Source organism: Corvus hawaiiensis, chromosome 14, assembly GCF_020740725.1.
Source record: "Corvus hawaiiensis isolate bCorHaw1 chromosome 14, bCorHaw1.pri.cur, whole genome shotgun sequence".
NCBI lineage: Eukaryota > Metazoa > Chordata > Aves > Passeriformes > Corvidae > Corvus > Corvus hawaiiensis.
In genome coordinates, this window is record NC_063226.1 from 6,814,875 (window position 1) to 6,835,262 (window position 20,388).

General features: G+C 44.5%; 1 protein-coding gene across 2 annotated transcripts in view; it reads right to left on the minus strand.

The window, feature by feature from the left end:
- Positions 1–7,336: 7,336 nt before the first annotated feature.
- The window catches only part of MSN (moesin), a 43,231-nt gene continuing 30,179 nt past the window's right edge, over positions 7,337–20,388 (minus strand). For both annotated transcript variants that reach the window (XM_048318913.1, XM_048318914.1), the window contains exons 3-13: positions 17,866–17,961; positions 17,064–17,338; positions 16,513–16,596; positions 16,022–16,168; positions 15,449–15,545; positions 14,218–14,381; positions 13,621–13,751; positions 12,817–12,977; positions 12,222–12,314; positions 11,575–11,808; positions 7,337–10,547 (exon numbers count right to left, since the gene is read on the minus strand). In XM_048318913.1, the coding sequence (XP_048174870.1) occupies positions 10,383–10,547; positions 11,575–11,808; positions 12,222–12,314; positions 12,817–12,977; positions 13,621–13,751; positions 14,218–14,381; positions 15,449–15,545; positions 16,022–16,168; positions 16,513–16,596; positions 17,064–17,338; positions 17,866–17,961 (1,647 nt within the window). In that variant the 3' untranslated portion in view covers positions 7,337–10,382. The remainder of the gene's footprint in view (positions 10,548–11,574; positions 11,809–12,221; positions 12,315–12,816; positions 12,978–13,620; positions 13,752–14,217; positions 14,382–15,448; positions 15,546–16,021; positions 16,169–16,512; positions 16,597–17,063; positions 17,339–17,865; positions 17,962–20,388) is intronic.

Below are 20,388 nucleotides of genomic sequence, written 5' to 3' on the forward strand. Positions count from 1 at the left end.
AACAGCAAAGACAGTTTCAGTTCTTGGTTTCTGTGGAGTTAGGGAACAGCTCCCACCTCAAGAGCCTGAATGGCTCCTTCCACCAAATTAACAGCTCACCATTTGGTAGGATGCCTGTTTTAATCAAGTTTTTTTAATGCAGTACCATATTAGTAGCTACTATAAGCAAAAAAAAAAAGTTGATACTGGACTCGCTAATCAATCTGTACAGGGGAAAAAACTACAGCATAAGAAAATGTCTGCCTCAACAGACACACACAGACAGCGGATTCATAGTTCTGAAGATAACCAGAACGTTTTGGCTTTTTGCTCCAAAATGAAAATTTTCCAGCCAAAGCTTTCAGGTTGGAAGGGTTGGAAAGGGGTGCTTAAGCTTTCTGAAAAAAGCATCAAAGACATCAAGGAATGCAAGTATTTTCCATAAGACGGGAGGAAAATGTATTCTTCAGTTCAAAGGCAAGTGTCCAAGCATTCAAACACACCCCTCAGGCAGCTCCAGTGGAGACAAATTCATGGGCAATACATAAAGGATTAAAAAACAAAAAAAAAATCTCTTCAGAGGAAAACATATTTCTAAAATCACCTGTCTGCTTCCCTGTGTTCACTTTGCATATGGTAGAGCAGCACACAGAATCACTTCTTTCTGCCTCCCCTGTTTCCTGAGTGGACAGTACTGCTCCCACAAGGTGACACACATAGGAGGAACATACAGGGCTTGACTATGGAGGGACATGAGCTGAAGTAGTGCAGAGTCCTATTTGCAGGGCATCACTGACCAAAGTCTTGCTCCTTTTGCTGAACATGGGTGACACTTCCCAGCTCAATATGCGATAAACTTGACTACCAGCAATCACAGCCTCACAGAACCCTCATGCCAGTCCCTGCTTGTCCTACAAATGTTTGGGTTGGGTTTTTTTTTCTGATGTAGGATTTGCCCCTTAGGTTTCATTCAGGCCAACAGCTTTGGGCACAGGGGGGGTGGGCTGAACACTGACTATCTCTAGGATTTTAATCCAAATTGAGTGCTATCCCCAATTCACTGAGAGGTGACCATGGGTGTCCCTGAGAGCAGCAGGGCACTGGCAAAATGCCAAAGCAGGGATGCCATGTAGCAGGCATGGGTGCACATCAGACGGCCCAGCCATGCCCAGGATCACTGGGACTTCTCTGCAATCCTACTCCTCAAAACCAGTTTATGTAAAAATTCCTCATTTCAAATCATTTGCAGAATATCCTTCAAAGGCTTCCCTCCCCATCCTTGTTTGTATCACAGAGGAGAGCTGTCAGTGAGGCCAGCAGTCTGTTTTAGCTGAACGCAGCTCTGGCTAGTGTCCCTACTCTGTGGCCCCTCACTCTCAGGTCAACTTTTCCAGGTGGTTTGCTCTCTCCTACAAGCTGCCCCAAACGCCTCAGACTGCAAAGTCAAATTTTTGAGCTCCATCTCACCCCCAAACATAAAACCACTCTGTGCAGCCTCTGCAGCTAAGAGACTCTGACCAGTTCCACCTTTGCTTTTCAGGCACTACAGAGATGCAGCAGGCAGCCCAGTTCTCTCTCAGTCATTTCCACAGAAAGAAAGCAAAGCTTGCTGTGAGAGACACAAGGAGAAGGGCCACAGCACATAAAACCACAAAGCATCTTATCTTCCCAGAAAACCTTGAGTTGAGAGAGATACATTAGATATATGCACAGCAGTTTCCACAGCAAGGACATTTGTGTGTTTGTCTGGCACTGACTTCTCTCCTTGCCAGGAACTCAGAGCACAGCAAGTGACAGGTCAATGTCACCTGATGGAAGAGAGGCCAATGCAAAGAGGGAAGTCAGGGAGACGAGGTGCAGCAAAGGGGACAACTGCTCCCTGGTGAAAGCAAAACAATTCTGCTGGGGCAGGAGAGAATCAGGCCCTTACAGATTTTGGATAGTCTGTTTTAAGGTCTTTGAAATACTGAGAAAGGGTAGAAGCAAGATCTCCTTTCCAGAGCAAATCATTGTTCATTTAGCCAAGGCCACAAAAATAGAAAGCTTTGCAAATAACCACCCCTCCCACAAAAAACCAAACAAACCAACTAAAAGCCCAAACCAAATAACCAACTAAGCAAAAATACCACTGCTTTGAAAAAGAAACCTCAAAATGTTGCTTCACAGGTCAGCATATATTTTATGAGCAGGCCAGACACAGCTGAAGAGAACCCTTAGCTCTGTTTCAAAAATGGTTTGGCAGAAACCAAGTTCCCAGCAGTGCACACAGGCACATTGCCCCCCACCTCCCCGGTTTCTTGCCAGCAGGCCACACTATCAGTGCAGTGGCTATGCCTGCACATCCAGTCACGTGTTGGCACATGCTGGTAAGGAAGTGGGTTTCTAGCTTGAAATACATTGTCCAATATCTTCTGTACTACACACCAAAGAGTTTGGCCCTCCCTCCCCCTAGTCTAGGGACTCTCATGCAAATATCCAAACACCTATGAGCTGCCATTAACTCCACCTCAGCCCCAATTTCTGCACAAAGAAGTAAACACAGTAAGCACTGTCCTAATACAACCAAAAGTTACACAACACCTTTGCAGCCCTCCACAGTGAGAAGCATACTTGGATTTTTGATATACCAAACCCAGCTCTTCTGACCACTGTTAGAGTTTCTTGCCAGCAAACAGACCTGCCCTGGCTCAGTTACTGCCCATGGTATTAGGTGTAGACAGAGACAAGCTCATGCTGTTCCCATGGGGGAAGTCTCAGGGACTGTAGTCAGAACAGCAGGCACACAGACCTGGGAATAATGAAGATTTCCAGAAGGCAGCCTTCATTAATTGGAAAAGCAAGAACAGCTTACCCCTCCCCTCCTACCAAGCCCACTGCCTCACAAATACTCCTGCAGAGAAGCAGATATGGGCTGCTTGCTGACACAGAACTAAAGCACTGAAAAAAACTAAAATTCCCCTTTCCCACTGTCACTTTAAAAACCCATCGACCACCTGTCCTGTTTCAGACCAAGTTGCTAATAAAAGCAAACAGAACAACTTGGACTGGTTTGACTTTTTGGAAGCCCACAAGCCCAGATTGCTTCTGCTGCCTCAAAAGAGATGCACTGAGCACAGACCCGGGGCAAAGTGTTCATGCAAGTGAGCTCGAGTCGCAGATACTGCCTCTGAGGCTGGGGGCTTGGGGAGAAGACTGTAAACATGCCTCAGTTTCTACATCTCTCAAACAAAACTGTTTGCCTCATTCTAATCTTCCCTAGATGTCCAGCAACCTTCTGAGAATGACCAAAAGGAGCAAGAACCATATTCTCACCACTGGAAGCAGGAGGGCAGAAATGCAATCAGAGATGGGCTGACACTGCAACAAGAAAGCACAGTGAATTCACAACAGGGCTTCTGGACAGCAGCCACTTCTGACAATGCAGCTGCTGCCTGGCTGGGTGAAGGCCACTGAGAAGTTACAGTGCCCCAGCCAAGACCTTCACTTGCACATGCTTCTCCTTCAAGCATCCAGTCAAGGATGCTTCAAAGATGGATGGGAGTGCAATACTGCTGCATGTGGGGTATAAACAGCCTTCACCATAACCTCCCAGCTCAAGAGCAGTTTTTTTCACACCCCCTTCAGTCAAGCTTGTGGACTCAAGACCAATCCTGGCCTGCATTTTGTTAAAGGATAATGCACAACCACAGGCTATAGCAATCATGGGGGCTTGTAATTTTTCAATTAGCTCTACTCACCAGAAAGCTGTGTATTAACAGCTGCTCTAGTGAGTAGAGCAAGTGTATTCTGACCAGAAGCTGAAGATACAGTCCCTTCTACAAGCATCCAGTACTACTTTTTGCAGTTTCAGCACTACTCTTTCTCTAGTATCTCCTTATTCTTTCCTCCACTTTTTGCTATACCCTCCTCATCCTGACATCTGTCCTGAAAAGCTCCATCTTGAAATTGCTAGTAATGTTTAGAGACCCATTACCTGGAGCTAGATATTTATTTAGGCATTGGACAGAGGGACCTGCTCCCTTTTCTACAAACTGTGCTTAGAACTGCAAGCCCTGAAAGACAAAAGCCAGCCTCAGCCTAGCATTTCATACAATGAGGCCCAGACCTTTTTTTACAGAATGCCTTGGGCTGGAAGGCATAAAGATCATCTAGTTCCAATCCCCTGACCAAGGGCAAGGATGCCACCCACCAGACCAGGTTGCTCAGGGCCTCATCCAACCTGGCCTTGAACATTTCCAGGGATGCAGCATTTTTCTTACAGAAGTTATTTTTCTGCAAGGGAGACTTTAACATCACATGTGGCATCAATTTGCATATGGGTATGCAACAGTTATGGGTTGTCATCAGTCACAGCGGAATTCTGTTCTCTGCCCATTGTCACATGCTCTGAGACTACATGCCCTGGTATAAGACATTTAAACTATATAGCCAAGGTTGAGTTATGCATAGCTGCAAAGCTGGCAGGGAACAAAACAGTCACACTGATGGTACAGGGCAAACAAGCCATGCCTCAGGTGCTCTCTGCTTTCTCATTGAAGAATGCCTTTGTAGGTGCTCAAGCAGCTGCCATACAACTGCCTACAATTATCATACCTTACCCTGTACATTGCATTACCAAGCTTAGGATGGTGGAAAAATGCTTGTGCTTCCCTGCAAACATATTATCCTGAGCAAGCAACTAATAAGCTCTTCATCTACCTAGAGAAATCCCTACAGGACTTTCCTGCATCAAAACAAATCAGCATTTGGAGATCACGCCCTTGCAATTCCCTGCTTTAGAAAGAGCAAACAAGAGAAGGAGGAAGCAAACTGAGTCTCATTTCTGCAGTTACTTTGTCCTACTTGGAGTCAGTGCATCTCAGGCCAAATGAATTAGTCTACCAAACAGATTGAGCTCAATGAAAATTTTACTCTACAGTTACTTTGTCTTTTCTTTAGAGTTCTTAAAAAATTGCACTGCTTAATAAAGCAACATTGCAGAATCTGCAAAAAGACAGTGTTTCTAGTCCCCCAGCCTTCTAAGACCCTTTTATGCTCTAGTCTGCCCCTGTCCCACACAAAAAAGCAGCTGGGCTCCAAACATATGTAGATATAGCCTAAACTGGATCTCAAACATCCCAGGCAGACTAGCAAATCCAACAGAAGCTGTTTACAGAAAGTAGAGGTTAAATGCAAATTTCTGATTCTAAACTACAGAATGCCTTACAACAAACTAGAAGAAGAGGGTAGTGTGGATTTTTTTTTAACAACATGGTCCTGTACAGAAGCAGCCTTCAGCCTTCAATGCTTTGCACTTCATTTCTTCAAAGACAAACTGAATATAGATATACCCAAATAGAGAATTACTAAGCCTCAAGCCTCTAAGGTACTGTCCATTGAGAAATGTCTTGGTTTGAAAGACAGGTGTCTGCCAAGGAAGGCAGGAGTCTCCCTTGAAATTAAAAATGCAACCCCCTTCCCTCCAAATTATTATAATTTTTAAATTAAGGGGCTTTCAGGCAAAGATATGAGGAATAGGAATAACAATTCTTTACCTATATATATATATATATATATATGACAAGGCAAACAAACAACAATAACTGTGCCAGCAACAACAAACAGAGCCAGAATCCAGTCCCAGCCTTCTCGGCTGTCAGGCCCTTTCCCCTCGGGTGCAGTTCCGCTCGCAGCCGGCAGGGGCGCTGGCGGCTCCCGGTGAGCAGGGCAGGTGCGATGGTTCCCCCGCGGCTGCAGGGGGCGCTCCGGAGCGAGCTCGGGGAGCACGCGGCACCGGTGCCCTGGGATCCCGGGAAGGGATGGAACAAAGGCTTCACAAACCCCTGGGCAGCTGATCCCAGTGTCCGGCCAGACCCCTGGGAACAGCAGGCTGGAATGGCAGGGAGGAGCACGAATCCCTGGGTGGCAGAGGAGATGTATGGAACTCCAGAGCTGCGGTGGGAACCCCCGGAGGTCTGGGCAGGCAGGGTGTGCAGGGCTACAGAGTAGCGAAGGCTCAAAGCAACGGCGGGGGCAGGACGGTCGCAGCCTGGCTCCCAGCGGGGCAGGGAAAGGCGGGCTTGGGAATCCCGGGGTCTCTCCCTGAGGCACCTGAGCAGATGGTGAAAAGGTCCCTCTTTTAGTGAGGTGGGGTGTTAGGGTCCCAGTGTAACAGCCGCTCCAGTGAGCAGGCTCCACTCAAGGTAGAAGGAAGGCAGCCGAAAAAGCAGAAGCCTGCAGCACTGTCGAACTCCCTCCACAACGATGGCAGTCTCCCTCTGAGAGCAACAGCCCACAAGCCCAGGTGAAATAGAGTAGCCCGTTGGACCCCTCCCTCTGTGGCCAGGTCTTTTGTTTCTCCCAAGCACCCAGCAATCTGTCGCCCTGGCAACATATATGGGAAAATTCTTTAACCGAAAAAAGACAACAGAAGGGGAACTCCCAAAACCCCAACCAGAAGCAAGGGCACTAGAAACAGCAGGAACAGAATCAGCCTTTCCAGACCAGTGCAGCCTTTGACTGAAGGCTGCTGTAGGATTAAAGGAGACATGCAATTCTTCCAGTGCTCTTTCCTGGCAGGAAGGAACAAAGACTCACCTGTAGAAACTGGATCCAAACCACGCCTGGCGAGGATTGCAGAAGCTTCTATTGCTCCACACTTCATGTTTTGTTTATAGAAAAGTTCAGGTCTCTTCCCCAGCACCAGATCTCTGAGCACTAACATGTTCCAATGAAATCTCCACCTTACTCTGCAGTGCAGCAACCATTAGGCAGAGATTCTGTGAGGCCCCTCTTCACAACCACAGAGAGCAGCTGCAAATAAAGATCACACAGTTCATTAGCAGAAAGGTGGCAGCAGCCACTCTTCCACTGCTGGAACCCATCCCGAGACACTGGGAAACAGGTAGAGAGCCACAGCAAGGCAGCTGTGGAAGCAAACTGCAGAAATCCTCAGCAGAGGCTGAGAGCAGGACAGATTTGTCAGGGTGTCGGTGCAAGCAGCAGCACCAAGGCCCAGCCACCCTCTCCACGCTAACCTGGATGCACACGGGCCTGGGCACGGCACAGCAGGCGCCCACCCACAGCACCTCCTCCCCCTCCATCTGGCCAGCCCATTTGCAAGTTGAACATTTACACTCAGTGCCTCCATGGAGAAATGTCAAATCCAGTAGTGGCTCCAGCTGGGCAGCCGGCGGGGCTGGGGAGGAGGAAGGGGTTGTTATTGAAGCAGTTCCTTTTCAGGTGCAAGTAAGATCTCCTTATGTTCTAGAGAGCTACCAGGCTGACCTCTGGGCACCGCAAGGCAGATCTGCTCAGCTACGAGACACAGCACTGGACTTAAAGCAAACCTTAAGTAACCAGCCAGACACAAATCTGCTGAATTTCTCTGAACTTTATTGGCACTTTAGGAAGAACAAGGTACGGATTTTAACAACTCCTCTGAACAGGAAAAACATGTCTTAATCAAGGTTCTCTCTGCAGATAAGCACGTGGACCCGTGAATTACTCCACAACCTTAAGGAAATGATGTTTTATTATAATCCAGTACAACAACTGGTCAAAAACCTTCAACATAATTTACAGTAACAAAAAATAAAACAAGAAAAAATAAGCCAGGCAAACATTTGATAAAGTACTTCCCTCCCCCCACCCCCAAGAGGAGTAGTTATCCAATTAAACTGGAACATGAAGAGAAGAACAATTCACTGTATTCTAACAAATAAAAAATGTGTCTACAATCTCACCATAATACTGAAAGCTTCTTACATTAGTTTTCTTGCAAAATATCATCTTTATTACACAGTATACATTTCCAAGGGAAGGAGGACCATAAACATACCCTCCATCCCTTGACTAATATTTTCTAATTGTGCATAGCTAGAAATATTGAAATCAAATATCATTAGATACCACTGGAATATAATACTGGTTAAAAAGAAGGCAGGGCTGAAACAACTACAAAGAGTTAGGTGGACTCACTGGCACAAGCCGTTCTATTCCTATATTGGACCATGTGGAACTAGAACGTTTAAAAAACCGTATGAACAGAAGTCATGCCAACATCATAATACATGAGAGCTCAGCAGTGTTGTGTGACCCATCAAAGCAGAAAAGGTTTACTGGTTTATATTTGAACACATATTCCAGGCACCATACGTCAGCTTGTTAAGAAATTATTAAAATGTTATATAGGCTTTTCTCCCCTCAAATGCATCAATAGTTGCCATGGACAGAGCAAAGTGCTGAGAACCAGCTTTAAAGCACCAAAACAGAAGTTTAAAAGTTGTCTGTTACCCAGTAACGAGACTCACGCAGAGGCAATGCCAATCACCTTCAGTACAGAAATACGCAAATACGTTCTGACAAATTTAACTGCAATCTTCCATTTGTGACTTTCATAGTACTGAGGCATATTTTTCTTGGCCAATAAAAAGCTTGCCATGTCATGTGCCCCCCCAAAAGCACTCTGTGTGCGGGGGCGAGAAGGAGGCTCCCACATGACACACCTGGATGTTTAAGAGCATAGCTTAGCGTGTTGCTTCTAACAGAGGTTGGCTGGTATTTGTATGAATCACCACACAGACTTGTATTGCTTTCAAAAAAATAACACAGCACTGGTGAGGTTGTTTCCAGCCATCAAGGAATTCTTGAGGAAATACTGCAGTTTGTTAACACTATCATGAACATTTCTTTTTTGGCACAGTTCCCCTTTGCCCTTTTTCATACACTAGGGAGCTGAAAATGCTCCAGTTTTCAGATGTTTTCCTTCTATCATCATTACCAGTAACATCATACAAAAGGAGAATCAACAAAACTGAGCAAGTGACAAAATTTGGGATTATGCTAGGCAAGAAAATAAATCCCAGGCTAGCCTAATGACTTCCTATAGGGATAGGCTAATCCAAGGAAGGCAAAACAAAGGAGGACTTCACTTTAGGTGGAACCCATTTTTAAGATGACACTTCTGAAGGTTAACAGTTCCTTTTATGAGGGATCAAGGCAACATCCAATTCAACCCTGAGCATACGTGGCTATTTCCTCCACAGAAATGGCAGGGAGGATTCTGGGTAGCTACAGCATAGACAGCTTGGATGACAGGAGGTGATGGTTATTACAATAACTGGCACAAGCAGCTCTCAGGACCAGTCTCACAACCATTTGTACCCCATTTCTAAGAGAAACCCTTCTGTTCTCAAAGCTACAAAAGGCCAAAGCATCCTCCCGGGGAAGGAAAAGCACTTGAGCCAGGGATGTGGCAGACTGCTAGTGAGGATTAAGAAAGCAATTGGACAAGTGCCTCAGGATCCTCTCCCCTCAAATGCTGCTTGAAGCCAGGAAGACAGATGCAGTCTTGTACATGACCCAGATAAGAGAGTAGTTTTTGGTCCCCAGCTGCTGATCACTTTTTATGATTGCATCTAGTTTAAACTAAAGGTATCTGAGCTACAGTAGATCTATACACAGTCATAAGGCACCAACTATGTGCTAAAAAGGCCTCTTATGGAAAAACCTGAAATCTTGTTCACATAACTAGAAAAGTATCTGTTCAGCAAGGGAAAATACAGCTACAGGAGTTTTTAGTCTTTTACATTTCTGCCTCCCACTTCAGGTTTTCATTAGCAAAACCAAAAAGGAAGGCTGTGTACTTTAGCTATCTCTGCCTCACTGGTTACATTCAAGTCAGACAAATGATAGTGAACAAAGCCATTGACCAGAGACAAAACCTCTGGAAAGCGGGGAATTCGAGGCTTCAAACCACACTGTATCAGTGGAAATACTCCAAAGGCCTCCTCATTATTAGGAAATTCAAAGGTCCATCATTAAGCAACAAAAGGTAACACCAGCAGGAACACCACAGAATCTGTTTGGTCTGCTTATTTTTGTAGGACAAAAGCTTTGGTCTTTTAGAGAGAAAGTCCATATTTTACTTTCAATCCTTCTTCCTAAGCTCCAGTCTCCCCTTTTTAACTACATGATTCAGACTCTGTGTTAAGTCAGAATTTCAGACCCTGGCTATTAAGCTTAATCCTGAAGCTTGCACAGGTTAGTAGGAAGGCACAGTGTCACTGTCAGCTCTTGACTGTATATAATGCAGTACAAGTATCTGCTGGTCTCCCCACACAACAGGAGAAGACACAGCCATCTCAGTGGGCAATACCAAACCCAACACAGTGAGACTTTACCCCAAGCCAAACAACTTCAGATTTGCCCCAATGCATGTTTGCTTTCCCAAGCTACCCTAGGCAGACGCAATTACTATTTTTCTTCTGTCACTTAACTCCAGCATTTGCCCAAAACTTGATAAATAAGACCATGGTCACTCTTCTGTAGTGGTTCCAGCATAGCACGATTATGAGTGAATGATGGGAGAGGATGGGGAAGAGGGGAGAAGAGAGTGCAGGGCAGCAGGTGCAGGGGAGAGTTTACATGGACTCAAACTCGTCAATGCGCTGCTTGGTGTTACCCTGCCGAATCTGACGGAGGGTCTTGTACTTGTCTCGGCCTAGACGCATGTTCTCAGCGTGGATCATATCATTTGCTGTCTTCTTGGTTTCATCCCGAGCATTTGCCAGCTCTGAGGAAAGAGCCTTTGGAGGAGGGGAAACAGACAGCAACAAGTTAGTACATGCCAGAGACTCAAAGCTGGAGATGGAGATTTCCTGCTGATCCTCGTAAAGACTCAATATCAATAGAGACAGGAAACAGACAAGCTCCAGTGTATTCTTCTGGGCAACCTACTCTAGCAGACCTTGCTTGAGCAAAGAAGTGGGATTAGATAATCTTATGGAGGCCACTCCAACCTAAACAGATCTATGATTTTGTGGAAGTTGCTAATACTTCTCCCTAACATTTGAAGGTAGAAAACATCAGGCAATCTGTCACCCTATTTATCTTTACCTAACACAGTTAAGAACGAGTGTCTCCAATGTCTGTACTTTAAAAGAATGGCCATTTGGAGGGATCCCTGACTACAACAGGAGCATCTTGCAGAATTTGAGGAAGTACTAGTTTTCCACCAGAAAAGAAACTTGCTGTAGAAGATAAAGTGCACCTCTACCCCTCTGTCTGTATGTAGCCACCACAGTACAATGCAGAATAAGCAAAGCCTGGTGCAAGTCAGGCAGCACAACTGAATGCTTGCAACTGAACACCAGAACACTGGAGTTCCTTACAAGAAGATGGTGCAGTACTGCTGTCTCTAGTGGGCTACTCCCAGGGTTTTGCAATGCAACCCAGACTCAACAGTTAGAGACAGCTTCTTGATAGAAATCAGACCAAGTTCTTCAATTCATTGCAGCCAGGGCTATGAACAGCTGTCAGATGGTTGGCAATACTCACACAAAGCATACTACATCTGACAGATGCTACTTGTTGGCACTGCTTCAAAATACTTCACTACTTTCAGTGAAATGGAAGTCAAGAGCCAGGAGACAAGATCTGCCTCTCTACTCAATGGTTAAGCAGCTATCTGGCAAGATCATTATCATCTCTCTTTCCTGCTTCTCCCCTCATTTTTAAAATAACAGTAATACCTTCCAGCTGCAATAAATATTGAGAAAAGTAGAAGCAGCACCCAGACACACACACACACACACTCTGCTGCCATCTTCTTACCTTCAAGTGTTTCTGGACCCGCTCATTCTTCTCTGCTTCAGTGGTGCGCTCCTCCTCACTGCGGTCCTTGATGGTGGCCTCTGATCGTAACTCAGCACTGGCTTCTGCCGCATTCTCATCCTGCTCATCATCATGCTCATTCTCAGAGTGCATGGGTTCAGTGACATGAGGGGTGCTCATGGCAGTCTTCAACTCCTCTTTGGTCTTTTCTAGGTCCTCCTGCACCCTCTGTGCCTGCAGTAGGATATGCCACAGTGAGTCAGTCAGTATAATCCTGAGTGCCTGAGACTTCTCACAGAAGCACCATTTGGTGCTTGTTACAGAAAATCTTGCACCTCTGAAGGGGTATATTCCAAAGCTACTCAGCCACCGCCACTTGAAAAATTCTCTGCTGGGTAACACTTCAGAGATTTGAAGAATGGTTACAGTTAATAGAAAATGGGCTACAGGCCTAATTAGTCAAAAATTGCTACATGGAGTTAGAATAAGTCACCCATTCCATGGAGAAAACCAAAGCTGCATATTTACAATAGCCTCAAGCTTGCAGGATTTGAGTCTCATGTGGAATCTAGTGCAGGAGTTTGGGTTACAACCCAGAACAAAGAGCAATTCCACAAAAAATATGCCATTTGCTCAGACTGCTTTACCTTATACTGCCACTCCTGTGCCTCGCTCTCTTTCTTCTGCCTGGCCAGCTCCAGCTGTGTGATCCTAGCTGTGAGTTCTGCCATTTCAGCAGCCTGCAGAAGAAAGGCTTTTAGTGGAAACAAAACCCAGGGTACTTGCTAAGTGAAGCATTTTGTCCAAGTCCTGAGTGAAAACACATCTTTTCAGCAAGAAGCAAGCCTTCCTGTTAACTTCAGTTCCACCAATACCTCCATGATGAAAGAGGAAAGGAAGTCAAAAAAGTTTTGCAATTAGTTGTGGTTAGGGTTTTGTTTGGTTGTTGGGTTGGTTCTTTTTCGTTCTCCCCAAAACAGAGCTACAAAACTCAGTTCTTTGAATCCAAACCACAGAAGGCAACAATTTTCTCATTATCACATACAAAAAAGGGCAAAAAGAAATACAAATCTACTGTACAAATACACTTGTATTTATGTATCTGTTCATCTACTTGAGGCTAAAAATTAAAAAACCTATGAATATAGTGCCTCACTATATTCATAGCCTGGTTTGCTTCAAAAGCTTAGATGTTTCCCCTTTCACTAGTTTCCCTACTTGATTTTTAGTTCACAAACTTACCAACTGTTCTTGGGTCTTTTGTTGATCATGGGATGCTCTCAATAGGGCCTCCTTTGCCTCTTCTGCTTCTCTACGTTCCTTAGCCAGTTTCTCTGCTTCCTCCTGAGCTCGTTTTCTCTCCTGTTCCAGCTCCAGAGCTCTGCGGGTCTGTTCTTCCAATTCTGAAAAATAGGGGAGCACATTTCAAGACAGATCAAGTAAAGAATGGCAGTAGAAGAAGAAAGTCTGTCTGGACAAAGGTTTTACTTCAGAGGGACAGGTAAATGAGGGACACAAGCAACTGTCTCCTTTCCTCTCCTTCACGTTTTACCTGGAGCTGAAGACTAAAAGTCAGGCCCACCCCCAATGGATTTGTGGGGAAGCACCCATCCCAAAATTACATACCTAAGGGCAGAGAAGAATCCAGTATTTTGCTTGGGCAACACCACACTAACTCTAGCCAAGCAATTAGATAGTACATCACCACAGCAATGGCTGGTGTGATCCCTGCTACATTTTTTGACTCCTTCCTCTACAGACATGCTGGGATAAAGCTTCCAGCCAGCACAGGAACAATGGCAAAGTACTTCCGCTGCCAAGAGAGACATCCTGGCTGTTACTCATTTCTTTAATGCAAATCTTTTTCAGCAGCTGCATATGGAGGGCTTACATTCAGCTTAAGGAGGCTAAACCAGGGCCCTAACACCAGTTAGCACACAATACTGGAGAGACAAATTACTCAGAGATGCTCATAGCTTTACTACTTGAACTGTTCTCACTCAGACTTTTCATCATCTAAGGAAACACTGAAAGACTTCCTGTTACCTTGCTGAGCTTTCTTGGTTTGCTCCTCAATTTGTTTGAGTCTCTCCATCAGCTCCTCCTTCTCACGCTCAATCTTCTCCTTCTCCTTTTCTGCCAACTCCCTCTTCTTCTTTTCATTCTCCAGCAGGGCTCTGATGGAAGGAAGTCACAATGTAATTTGAAATCAACCAGCACCCAGATTGGAGCACTTAGTAGCAAACACACAAAAAGAGCACACACAAGATATGCCCTACAGCACCCAGATAATGAGCTTTACTCCAGATGTAACCCTTTATAGAAGTGCAAATTAAAAAGCTCTACTGGCATTCATCTCAATGACAAGCTCATAATAGCAGTGTTATAAGGGAAATCTCCACATTTCAAGGTCTGTATTAGTCCCATGAAACGGACAGACAAACCTTTAAGTCCAAGAAAGTAATGGTGAGTCACATTTGTGATGAGTACCATTACTATCAACTCATTAGACCTACTGAAGCAGAAAACAACCTGCTCTATTTTTGGCTCAAGCAGATTAAGGTGCTGCCAGCCATTTATCTAGCACATGATGCTACTTCTGCAGTGATTAGTCACACCCAGGTTACTGAGAACCCTACCAACCTTTCCATCTGTTTCTGATGTTTCTCTTCCCGAGCCTGTGCCTTCATCTGCTGCACCTCAATGGTGTCTGGTTTACGTCTGCGCATGTAGAGCTCGTGGTTCCCCATGCAAAGTGCCAAGATTCGTTTGTTAATCCGTAACCGAGGGGCATAGAATACAAAGTCCTTGGGACAAGAAAAAGGCAGCATTAGACCTGTTCTTTCAGCATAAGAAGCCCCTTGTGTATGCACTATGCTCCCAAGACCCTGAGCTTTTTAGAGTTGCCAGCCAGCTTTTCTTAATAATGTCTAATTAATTGGTGGTGGCAGTTAGACACTTCTTTTTGGAATGGATTTCAACCTGACAAACACACCCAGGGTAGAAGCACCCAATGCATCATTGCAGTGTGCTGGGTTTCACTGTAACACATCCCTAGCAGCAAGCACACAGCATCTTAGCATCACCATTTCATTACAAACAGCAGCAGGGCTGGTTTTTCAGGCACACCAAGTCCCTGGCTTCTCCCACCTTCCTTCCCACTTCAATAATCTATACAATAGCCTGGCCATCCACATCGAATGTAATGTCTTGGCTTATGCCAGAAAGGGTGTTAAATGTTACAACCAATGGATGAATAACTTTGTTCTGTTAAAAAAGGAGCAACAGCAGCAGGGAAATGCTTCCAAGCAGCAATGCAACAGGAATGACCGAAAGAACAGAAGGCATTGGCTAGCACAGGGAATTATTAGGCCTTAAAGATGAAAGCAATTACATTCAATATAAATTTGCAAGGAAAACAACGTCTAGCCTACCCTACAAAGTGACCTAAAGCTTCTGCTTTAAGTTGGATGAAAACCTGCAAAAGATCATCCCACACACTACTAAAGCCAACACATTGCAAAAGAAGCATCCACGGCTAAGAGAACTACCCCAGATGCCTAGCTGTGTTATCAGAGAATCTGAACAGTCTTGAGTGAATCAGAAACCCTAAGCAAGGAGCTACTCCCTGCCACTGACCGTAAAAGCTTAAGCTTATACTAAATTTCTACCCTCTTAGCCAGAAAAAAAATCATAATTATCACTTTACTGCCCTGAACAGGTCTCCCTGCTCACAACAGTGTTAAGGCTATTGATAAAAAAATACTGTGCAAAAAAACCCAAAAAGCCCCCCAAAAACCCCCCAAAAACCCACAGAAATTGTTCAGCTAAGAAGCTGAATGTTTAATAGCTTAATATGAATGTTGCTTCTTACTGGTGCTTTCTTGTCAATAGGCTTAATAACAAATTTCTTGTCATTGAATGAGATATTTCTGATCTCACTCCAAGGGAATCCAATTTTTGGTGTTAGCCTGCAGAAATGGGAAGCAAGAAGAAATAAGAGAGTGCAAAGTCATTCCAAATTCTTGACTTAGAATATAAAGCTCAAAATTATACCAAATCCACCCTCATATTTCAGTGCTCTTATGATAGTTGAAATCAGCAGACAAAATTAGTCATGAAGATGAAATATAAACATAAGAAGCAGTTTTTCAATCCCACTTTTTTTGGTTTTTTAAATGAAAAACAGAACTGGAGAATGCATCTATGGCAGGAAGACTAGGGGTACGAGTGAAACTATCTTGGAAAGATTTGCCAATTTCTTGTATTTGTTGGTCTAAAGAAGTACATTTTATGGATTATTCTAGCAATGTCAAAAACACAGCCAGGAATTATACAGAAATTGTGGAGTTTAGTCAAAGATTTGAATTCCAGGAGAGATTGATTTTGAATGACTTTATATTGTAAAGGAGCTGAAGGCAATGATGAAGAGAGAGGGGTTTTTTACCTATCATTCTGCTCATAAATGTTGAGTCCAAGAGCATCTACACCCAGCCAGAGCTCAGAGCCTTTCTTGTTCTTAATGCTGAAGTAGTTCACGCCATACATTTCCAGATCCTGTGCAATTTTCAGGTACTCCAAGACAGCATCTTCTCTGCAGCATGTAAAAAGAAAGCAGATATTCTTCTTTGAGTCTTTAAGCCATTAGAGCAAGAAGGTGCTATCTTCCCACATGGAGAGAGCAGCAACAAGCTGGCAAAGGTTCTAAGCATCACCCTAGTAGATAATTACAAACTCTGCAAACTCAGTCTTGTTTTACTAAGAACAGCCAGCTGATGTGGACCAGCAAGTGCAGAGGCATGTGAACCTTGTTACTCAGAGCAAAATAACCTAAAGAATGCTAACTTATCCTGAAGCAAGTCACAGATTTTTGTATGCATTCATACATTACACACTAACACTACTTTAAATACAGCAGTTTCACACTGCATCAGTTACCTTATCATTCCTCGATGTTCCTCATGCCACACCTGGATCCTCTCCTCCCACTGGTCCTTGTTAAGCTTGTGCTGCTCCAAAACCCTAGAAAGAGCATACGTGGGATGTTTAAAACCAAGCACTACATATAGGCACACACACAATCACATCACTCTATACTAATGCTTCATAAAATACTCCATTAGCATGAGAGATCCCCACAAAAATATTTCAAGAGACACAGTTTTATTAAAAGGCTAGACAGACACACAATGGTCAGTATTCAGATTTCTAACAAATGAAAGATTTTTTTCAGTTTTTCTTCTCATTGTAGCGTATTTTGTTTTGGAGCTTCTCTCACTACTTCTGATTAGGGTTTCAGAGTAGCAATACGAAGCTTAAGGTTAAAGCTCTTAATTAATTGAATACTAATCTAAATGCTCAGAGTGGCACAAGGCTATATTTTATTCTGAGCATTGCAATCAAAACACCCCCTACACTTAAAAAATAATTTTTAAAAATCACAAATCCTTTAAGACAGAGAATGTCTAAGACTATGCAGGTTCACTTGCCTTTGTGGGAGCAGTTTATCACTAGCAAGGTAGCCAGACTTGTGCACATCTTTGTTGAAGTCTCCATACTTGGACTGGACAGCATAAGAAGCCAGAAGGACAGCTGTTTCTGGAGGACAATAAATGTCATCATTCAGAATTGCCTCCTTCACTTGGAGAAAGAAAAGGCGCTGTGTGATGTCCTGGATCAGCTCTTCTGCCACATCTTCTGGGTAGAACTTGGCCCGGAATTTGAAAAGCAGGGGGCTTTCTTTACGTACATCCTGTGCTGTTACCTGGAACAGAGTTAGCAGATTTTATAGCCTATATACCAAGTGAAGGGGAGCAGTTTACAAACAGGAAGACAAGCATGCACTGGAAAAAAAATTTCTCCTTTCCAATGCAGAAGGGGGTGGGCAAAAAAACAAGGATTTTCAATTACTTACTGCTAAAATACCTCATCACTTCTCCCCACTGGACTTACACAAGGCAGTAGTTAAGACCAGTGGTAGCTAAGTTACTTTCCAGGTTTCTCCCCAGCCAAGATGCTCACATGAGCACCACATCAACATTTTACCAGGAAGGGCAACAGATCTGGCCAGGTAACAAACAGAGCTTGATGCAGGACCAGGTCAGATACCACAACTCCTCATACCCTGGGGAGGGAGTGTGTGGACACCACAATACCAATTCACTGATCTTGCAGTACTTGAGGTACATGGATAGGCAAGAACAGATCCCTGACAGAAGTATGGAGACTGAATTTGCCCCTGCACTCCCAGAGAAGAGAACAAGGACAAGCAAAATCTTGGAGCAAACATACCTTTTTGTTCAATTTTAGCCATGTTGAGAAACCCTTGGTGTCTTGATACTGAAGTCCAAAAAACCAGACCTCTCGCAAACCAATTGTCTTGACAACCTGAAAGAGAGATGATTAGCAAGATCCTCAGATGGACTGAATTTAGGTAGTGGTTTGGTCCAAGATACTCATTACTGTTTATCTTCTGTGAGATAAGAATTAGGAGAAATGCAAAGCAGGCACCAAACTTGAAAGAATATAAAGAAGTTTATTAACAGACCTAAAAGAGGAAAAAAAAAAAATACCACACCTTCAGAACTCTTCTCCTCCCCCCACCTTCCTCCCTTCTCCCACTGACAATGTAAAAAGACAACCCTTTAGATGTTCAGTCTGTTTACCACTTCCATAATAACCCTGTTCAGTCCATTTAGAAAGAGAAGTCTCTTCTTGCTCATGTTATGAAAACATCATCACAACGAGACAGCCGCCCACTTCCAAATATTGTTCAGTCCATTTAGGAAGAGGAGTCTCTCTGCCTGCGTGTGAGTCCTTTACCCCGACTTGCAGCTTTTCCCACAACTGCTTTCAAGGGTCCACTCTTGAAGTTTTTTGGGGTACAATTTTAAGGTTGAGCCGTTCAGAAACAAAAACAGAGGCCCTTCTCCTTCCCTGGGAGCAAAGGGTCTTCATCATCTTCATCATTAGGACTATCTCTGGGAGCATTTCTAGGAACTGAGGTTTTCTCCTTTCTCATTTGGAGCAAAAGTCCTCATCTGGTCCATCTCTAGGAACTGAGGTTTTCTCCTTTCCCGTTTGGAGCAAAAGTCCTCATCTGGTCCATCTCTCCCTGTCCAAACTTATGAAATTACAGCTGCGTCAGCATCTGCCTATCTCAGCGCAGGTGCTTTTGCTCACGAGCTGAACACTCCACCCCCCATATCTTCATGAAATTACAACAGGATACTCTGATATATCATAGCTTCACAACAGAATTTCAGCTTTAAGCATCTCCTCTGTCTCTTCCCTCAGGTTTTCAGCTCTTCACAGCACTAAAAGGGTTAATCTCACCTCGGCCTTGCAGCTGGAATGTGGCTTATCAAAGTGGAGAGGGGAGGGAGCTGAGCCGCTCCGGCTGCCCACAGCAAGGCAGTGGGGGGGTTCCATGGCTGGAACAGGGCCCATCGGCTCCAGGATGGCCGTGGCTTGGCCCAGCCTGGCCCAAGCAGGGCCTGGGCCGGGCCCACTGGCCCCCGCACGGAGCCCGCAGCCACCTGTCCCAGCACCGGAAACGAGAGAGCGTTTCTGCCTCAGGGTTTCTCTTCTTAAGTGTGGATCACAGAGGCAGTCACAACTTTAAGTGGCTTAAAGAATTGTCCATATTCAAACTGGCCAGCTGATAGGTTCTGTCAGATCACAGAGGAAGCTGTAAGCACCCCTTTGCAGAACATCACTTCTGGGACTATGCTTGCTAACCCATGACAATTTACCAGTGGCTGGGAACACGTTAGAGGTAAGTTCAGACAAAGATAATGCCCTGGCCACCAGCCTCTCCTGCTGCAGTGAACAGAAAGATGATTTGGCATCTAAGAGGTCTTAAGTGGATGTGTGTAATATTCTTTCTTCTCCTTCAGCTCTTTAAGGCTTGTTGCTATTTATAAACAACAGATTTTTTTCAGCTACTTGTAAGCCAACATGTATAGCCAAAATACAATGCAACAGCTCTGACAGGTTTGTAACTGCCAGGAATCAGGAAGACAGCTCCATTTTCAGGTACACCCCTCACTTATTATGCAAATGTACTATTCCTGGGCAAGTCATTAATCACCCTGCTAGGTTGTGCTACTTTAAGATTTGCTCCTACTCCACTGATAGCTATGGACAGGCCTTTCATACAGCTCTTTACTGAGTAGCACCATTAAGAGGAAGTGCAGTGGGTAAATCCATATGCTATCCCTTGTGCCAGGACAAAGAGCCACCACAGACATTAGCTACACCACTATGTAAGCTCTCTCTGTAGTTCCCTAGCATACCAGGCATGCTATGTAAATAAGAAGGCTTTAAAGACATGCTGTGACAAGAGACAAGAGCCTCATGGTGGGGCAGCAAGACTACTGCAGTACAGTGCCACTGTTGGTTAAAAGGAGGGGGAAGTTTCTCCAAACCCTGTTTGCTATCAAGACATCACCCTTTGTGCCCTAAAATGCCTGGGACATGCCACAGGGTGCAGCAAGTCTACACAGTGAAGTTCCCCCACATCTCTCCTGAAGACGCAGGAGTTGGTCTCATACCGGCAAACAAGGCACCTACTGGTCACCTCCATTACTGGACAAGAAAGGGGAAGGAAGAAGACATCTGTCTTAAGGTTGACGTGGTTCCTAAAGTACAACACTGTCAGCTGTTTTCACATACCATTCAACACGGGCTTGCTGAGAGCTTCCCCCTTAGAAAGGGGCTAACAACTAGATGCAGAGACTGAGACTTGCCCTGTGAAAACCAGCTGCCCAATTGCCCAGGTCAATTGATATAATTTTGTAGTGCCCGAAGGTA